General features: G+C 39.6%; 1 gene segment (V, D, J or C); it reads left to right on the top strand.

Annotated features, from left to right (window-relative positions):
- Positions 1-72: 72 nt before the first annotated feature.
- Positions 73-6818, top strand: LOC118984174 (T-cell receptor gamma chain C region C10.5-like; the record flags this gene model as incomplete). The annotated part of the segment is given in 3 exon segments: positions 73-424; positions 4133-4183; positions 6255-6818. Coding segments are annotated over 3 exon segments (546 nt in total), but the record flags the coding sequence as incomplete, so codon positions are not given.
- Positions 6819-7750: the final 932 nt, after the last annotated feature.

The following is a 7750-nucleotide window of genomic DNA, read 5'->3' on the forward strand; positions in this document are numbered from 1 at the left end:
TTTTCTTCCTTTTACTACATACCAGGTTGTTCCACACCACACAATCCTGTGTTTCTCTAATTCTTAATTACTGTTCCGTTTCACCCCACAGAGAGAAGCCTTGATTCATCGGATACTGCTCCTAAGCCCACGATTTTTCTTCCTTCAGTTGAGGAAATAAACCTTCATAAGGCTGGGACATATCTTTGTCTCCTTGAGAAATTTTTTCCTGATGTTATTAAGGTATATTGGAAGGAAAAGGACGGCAATGCAATTCTGGCATCCCAGCAGGGAAATACCATGAAGACTAGGGACACGTACATGAAATTCAGCTGGCTGACCGTGACTGCAAAGTCAATGAATAAAGAACACAAATGCATCGTCAAACACGAGAATAATAAAAGAGGAGTTGATCAAGAGATTCTTTTTCCTTCGATAAACAAAGGTATGTGTATACACATATCACCCCCCAGGACACTTCTGTTCCCAGAGTGACTGCCCCAAGTGTCTGTCAAGTATTAATAAAAGAGGTATATATGGATCTTTCTTAAATGTTGCTAAAATTAATAGTAGCAAAATAGCCTGTTATTTTCCCACAGAATTAAAAATAGTATAGGTTTTAGAACATTAAAAGGTAAAGAATTAAGTAATTTTACTCCTCTCAGCCTCAGATTTATCATCCAAATACTAAAGCCACATGATAATTTTTATGGTTGCTGTGTGGTTTAAATGAAGGAACATACATGAAAGTACCTAGCAATTTATCACACAATCAATGTTCAAAAAGAGATTTCACTTAAAAATGTTTTCTTTCTTTATTTTTAGAGAGGGGAAGGGAGGGAGAAAGAGAGAGAAAAATTGCCGTATAGTTGCCTCTGGTGAGTTCCATACTGGGGACCTGGCCCACAACCCAGCAGGCATGTGCTCTGAATGGGAATAGAACTGGTGACCCTTCAGTTTGCAGGCTGGCACTCAATCCACTGAGTCATACCAACTAGGGCAGATTCCACTTTTGATGATCTCACTTGACCAGAAAATAAGAAGAATTATGTATCTTCCAGGAGTGTTCTCCTCAGCTACAAAGTCACAATCACTCCAGTGCTGCTATACTCAAAGTATAATCAGTGAATTGTTAGGCAACAGGCAGCATCCTTCTGAGGAAGTCAGATCAAGATTCAACAAAAACAGAATGATTTAGCCCTGGGGTTTTTGTCTGCTCCTAGGTTTTTCAGGTTTGTATTTCATATACCATTGTAGGTAAATTTCATAATTAAAGATTGGGTGATGCTGACGTGTAGAAACAGATTTCCATCTGCATAATGAGCACGTATATCTTGCCATTAGAAACACACAGGCAATGCAGTAGTAGCGGGAAGTCAGGCCAGGAAGCCTGTGGATGAATACACTAGGATGAACTGCTGTCCCGAGAAGGATGCACACAGTGAAGAGAATATCTTCTTTCCCAAAACATTCAGGGCCACTTGAGATTCAGACATGTTGTCCCAAAGGAGGGCCTTTGACTCAGATTTTGTACATATTTAGACAGTGTGGGAAGAACTCTGAATGTGCTCTAGCCCCAGAAGTGGTCAACGTAAAGTCCTGAGTATTAACAAATCAGACCAAAGGCCCCAGAGTGCCCATAGGAAGGAATCAGTTGGTGCTATTCCTAGTGGCTAACAAGGCCTTTTAAGCAGTGGGGAACAAGCCCATAACAAGGTGTGCTGAGATCTTGGCTTTGTACCAGTCAGAATTTCGGAAGTAAGCTTTTCCTTCTCAGGTCTGAGTTTCCTCAGTGATCAAATCAGGTCTGAATGTTGGGCTTTCTCCTGGGGCTGTGCTGAAGAGCAAATGCAATCATGTCAGTGAAAATGGTTTCTTTTGAAAATTAACATGGATGCATTTATTCATACACAAGATTTATTTATATCCTTTCCTAAAACTAAAGTAAGATTGCCAAGACAGCTTTAATTTTTCTATTTCTACAGCTAAGAAACAGAGACCAAGCAAATATGCAAAGCACAAGTTTAATATCATCACTGGGCTTAAGTGTTCTAGTGTGTTTTCATTTTTCTAGTGATCAGGGGTGACTACCATAAAGAAGAGAAGGTCCTGTTTATAAGGTGTTTTACTTGGCACTTAATTTATGGAGCATGGCAACAAGGCTAATTAGGGCATTTCTGTTAATGTCATTCTATGACAAATTTCTAATGCTGTTGTTTGGAAGTTTGTTGTTGTTGTTTAACAAAAGCTAAAACTATAACATGGAAGCACAAATCAATGAAATGATTCTGAAGAGGCACAAAACTAATGCGGTTGACATTTTTGACCAGATTAGGAAAAAGTATTAGGTTACACCCATGAAATTTACTACAAAAATTGATCATTTATTGCTTTTACGTCAAGCAATACATGGAAGTGATATTTTTTATCTTTTAATGAATAAAGTCACTCTGAGGAAAATAAGAGAATTTTAAGAGACAGTAAAGTGAGTTTTTGAGGCTGTTTTAACATCTAAACATGATTATACTAACATTTTCAATCTTGGGATTTACCCCAAAGCCTATATGCCTCACACCCGTTTCTTTAGTGCACACCAAGAAAAGCTTTCGTGAGTGCATAGAATCGCGTACTGGNTTCAAAAAAATTGATCATTTATTGCTTTTATGTCAAACAATACATGGAAGTGATATTTTTTATCTTTTAATGAATAAAGTCACTCTGAGGAAAATAAGAGAATTTTAAGAGACAGTAAAGTGAGCTTTTGAGGATATTTTAACATCTAAACATGATTATACTAACATTTTCAATCTTGGGATTTACCCCAAAGCCTATATGCCTCACACCCGTTTCTTTAGTGCACACCAAGAAAAGATTTCGTGAGTGCATAGAATCGCGTACTGGAACTGTATTCATATGGCCAAGAACACATCTAGTAGAGAAAGAATAAACTAAAGCAACCATTGCGACTGTTTTCCTCCAACAGTCCTGAACTATTAAAGAAATTTTGTCTTTGTATGTACATTTGCTTTTTAAAAAAGCATTGTAGATAAATAAAGCTGTCATCTCAGGTTTTATATATTCAGAGAAGTATAAATGTGACTTGGTTTATCTTTTTCTTCCTGGATAGTATTTCACTGAAATGCAGAGTTACTGAAATAAAATGATCACTTGCTAAATATAAATAAGATATCTGGAAGAGATGATGTTTTAGTGTCCAGTATCTTGGAATTATGTTGTCTCTATGGATTATTTTCTATTTCTATGGATTGTTGTACAGGGTACTTTCCACATGTTCCCTTCCATTCACTCTCTCACTACGACCCTTTGAGTGGTGGCTCTGCCGTCACTGGTGTGACTCTCAGCAAGTCACGGGTTCCCTCTGCACCTCATATTCTTGTCTGTAACTCGGACTCCAAAATACAACTCACTTCAGTGTTACTGAAAGATTAAATGAGATGATGCATCTGAAGCATTTAACACACACTATGTCACACAGTAAGAATCACTCGACATTATCTTCCGTTAATGTTGTTGTTGTGTCCACAAAGACCACAGCTGCAGAAAACTGTGTGCATGAGCTGGGGTCACTGGGGATATGCACGCATGGGAAAGGCATGGCTTAGATGGGAAATTTCCCTACATAAGACTATTTCAAGTATGGAAGATTCTGTTGTGGATTCTATGATTGAACGAATTCATTTGGGTAGCAACTGCTCATGTCAGCCGTGCATGCTGAAGACTGGAGAGCTTTTTCTGTTTATTTTCCATTCAGCAAGTTTGCATTGAACAGCTGCTTTGTGGTGGACACTGTGCTAGGAGCAATGACTGCAAGAGGAAACAGGTAGTCTTGTATAGTACATTCCCCTTATGATTAAAAAGAAAAAATGTATCCTTCATGAGCAGCATCCTCATGTGAGGAAATACAAAATATGAATTCAGTTTACTGAATTACATGGAATCTGGGCATCTCTTCCTAGAATGGCGGGGCTGATATTTTACGGTTGTCTCCTCTCTTTGAGCAGGTTCTCTATCTATCTATCTATCTATCTATCTATCTATCATCTATGTATGTGTCTGTCTATCCACACACAGACACACGCTGTCAAGGAACGATTACAAACAAATCCTTAATAGTTGCTCTCATTTTTTGTAGAGGTTGCTGGTTTTAATCCTACAGTAGATGATTGTCTGGGAGATAAAAGTGGTAAGTATCTGCACATATTTTCCTTTATGTAATGCTATTGCATTGCTCCCTCCTGATCAACGTAAGTTTTGAATTTCTGTGGTTTAACATGCCATACTGAGAATGGCTGGATTTTGCAGAATAGACCCAGTGCTATTTTAAGCCAATCCATCCTCTCCTAGTAGTCATCTTAACACAATGAACGCTGGCTTTTGACGAGAGATGTCGGTGAATCAGAGGGTGCTGTGATATGCTCGGGACTATTTCAACACTGACTTTATTCATTTGCATGGCTTTTGTTTCTAAGGACTAGGGAACATGTGATATCAACTTGCCTCTATATTTTTGTCTTTAGTCCTTGCTAGTAGTAATAACCTGAACTGACATGTTTAATTCTCTTAATACTGTGGAGCGTACAATATATTTTCTCATTTCACAGATGAGAGCAATGATATAAAATGACGTCCCTTACACTAAGACAAGCAGCTAGATCTGTGGGTTTAACCCAGGCCATCAAAATCAAGAGCTCGTACACTTACTCAGTTCTCTATTCTTCCTTGAAAGTCAAGTCACAGAGCAACAAAGCCCAAAGCCAAGACCCCGAGACACAGTGGATGCACTGCAGGGGCAGGGCTTGGGGGCAGTGCCTGGCTTCCCGGTACCATGGACTGGGGTTCCACTCCAGTTTTTTTAATTATTAGTGACATCAGTATGGGTACTTACATTTTCTGAAATACGTTCCTCACCGGCCAACCAGGAATAATCACACCAAACCCAGTTATTGTGGAGAGAAGGTCATACATGTGGAATGTCCAGCATAGGGTATCTCATTTAGCTGGCATAGAACATGTGCAATTTTCTGGCCTTGTCTCCCTGCATGTGTCCAGGGAACTCCCCTAGAAGCATTGGTTCTAGCTCTGCTGAGCTCTCCTCCATTTGCAATATCAAGGAGGCTCTGGACCTCAACTAACACCTCACCTGGTGAACACAAAGGTGCTCTGAGCACATCAGCCCTTGAGGTCCCTTTCCATACCAAGTACTAATGATTGTGGAGTTCCCACACTATGGAGATAAAACTTGTCGAAGGGAAATTTCCACAGGAAAGGACTTGGCCTTGTGGTTTATTGAGTACCAGTTGGGACAAGCACACTGTCATTAATTATTTCTCAACATCATATATTTCTTGTGAAATTTAAAAGATATTAAGCGCAATTATCCTATAGTGTCCTAGCCACAATGAAGGATACTCAGGAAGACAGGTGAGAGAGCTGTGAGGTCTTAAAGTTTCAGAGCATTTGGAATAACCACTTTCTTCCCAGTAACATAATGTCTTCTGCTAAAACCTGCAGCCACCTGCTGGTGACCACCACCATCTGTTCGAGGACTGTGCCGTTAGCAGGAATCACATTGCATGCACAAGCAATGACTCAGATGCTTCTCAATCATCAAGTCAACTTTATATTAACCCTTAACCCTTTGACAGCAGGGTATTATTCATTGCACTTGGAGATACACAATTACAGAGGGACTGAAAATGTGTTCTGTGAAGTCATGTTGCTGAGTTCGAAATCTGGATTCTGGCACTTACTAAATGCGTAACATCAGGCAAATTTCTTCTCTCTGTGTCACTCTTCTATTTTCATAGTGGAAACTAAAATAATCATTTCATAGGTTACTGTAAAAATTATATAAGATTAAAGTTTTTAATAAAAGCTCACAGAGTGTTTGGGATTTGATTAGTGGTTAATGAAGACATTAATTAACTTTCAGTATTAATTAGAGATGGAGTAGTGGTGAAGAAATGACAAATGACTTACCACAAATTCTATTTGCTCATTGGACTCTCTCACTAAAAGCGCAATTTTAGTTTTAATATTTGTAGTGTTGTAAGTGACATGACCTGCAAGCTACATTGTAAGTTGTCTTGTTGTTTTTGGTGGTGGTGGTAGCAGATGTCTGTATATTTGGGGGTTTGTTGGTGTGGAGGTGTCACCTCAATGTAGATCATAAACTAAATGATTACAACCCCTCCCATTAATATCTCCTATCCTTTCAAAAGAACAGATGAAACTAATTAAATTATTTCTCCTAGATTTACTGCAGTTGCAGCTAACCAATACCTCTGCCTACTACGCCTACCTCGTCCTCCTCCTCAAGAGCCTGGTCTACTTTGCCGTCATTTCCTTCTGTCTATTTAGGAGAACAGCATTCTGTGGCCATGGAAAGAGTTCATAACACATGATGGCACAATTTTTCTTCATTTCTTTTCCCTGGTCGTGTCTGCTGAGGATGTAGCTGGACTTCCTATCTGGGTTTGGATTATTTCAGTCCACATGCATTTTTCTATCATGCATTATTGCATAATGGTTTTCAAACCACTGGGTAAAAAACAAGTTCTCTCTGTAACAATAACCACTTTGGCCATGCCTCAGGTGCAGGGCCCAAGGGCACCCTTTAGCACAACTCTTCCCATCATCTCTATCAGCTGCTCTAGCCAAGCCACATAATCATGCCTTCTGAGTACAGACAGCATGCAGCTCCTATTCCCATTCTTTAGTGCTCTTTGTCCAGGGACCTGCCTTAAAGCTTTCTATTTCTCACAACCAGAAGCTGCCTTCTCAGCTACTTTTATTCCGTATGTTGCTTTTTTATAACTGGCACAATAAATTTTTTAAAAAATTAAAAGTCTGCTTTTGTCTGTTTACTTTAGTTATATACATTTAGTGAAAGTCCCAGATAACAGAGAACATGGCAAATGAGCTATCAGATTCAGCAATGTCATCATGGTCAATACTACCCTTGTGTTTCCTTCCCTGGGACTATAGTTATAATCCTTTCTGTGGGGCATGGGTTCCAACAGGAGCCAGAGCCAAAGGAAGGAGGCCAGGTTACTTCTCTCTCAAAGGTCACCATATTCATACTCCTATTCATTGGTTTTGGAAATTCCGATGGTGACAGTGTAACATCTACCATGATTGGCACACTGTGCTCAGATCTATACCAGCGTTTCACAAGCTTCAGGTTTCCTGATCCTCACAACGACCCAGGAGAACTGCTCTGACACTGGAGAGGCAGTGTGGTGGAGGGTTGCCCCCTCCCCTTGAACCCGAAGTGCCTGGATTTGCATCCTGGGTCTAGTATTGGTATCTGTGTGGCCTCAGAAAAACTCTTTGAACTCTATGGGCCATAATTCTCTCATGTGTAAAATGAAGTCACATCGCCTGATCTCCTGGAGTTGTGTGAAATAGATGAGTTAATAATGTTTGGTACATGATAGTCCTCCACTGCTGCTGTTAGTTGCTTGAGTTTAGAAAATAATTGATTGTGTACACACACACATACATCCTGACAATCATCTCTCATCATATTTCCCTGCAGACAAGTTAGATATGGATGGAATAGGAACTCAGTAAATTTCTGCTATGCACCAGACAGTCCCATTAACCTTCTCAGAGTACTTGGAGGTAGGTGTAGTCCACAGCTTACAAATGGGAAAGATTATATTATTTTCTCATGGTCACCATTTTTTCCATAATAGTCATTTCAGCCAGGTCTCTCTAAACTCAGAGCCCACATTTGTTGCCTTCT

This window comes from Sturnira hondurensis, unplaced genomic scaffold, assembly GCF_014824575.4.
Source record: "Sturnira hondurensis isolate 20B ecotype Veracruz unplaced genomic scaffold, ASM1482457v3 Scaffold0003418, whole genome shotgun sequence".
Lineage (NCBI taxonomy): Eukaryota > Metazoa > Chordata > Mammalia > Chiroptera > Phyllostomidae > Sturnira > Sturnira hondurensis.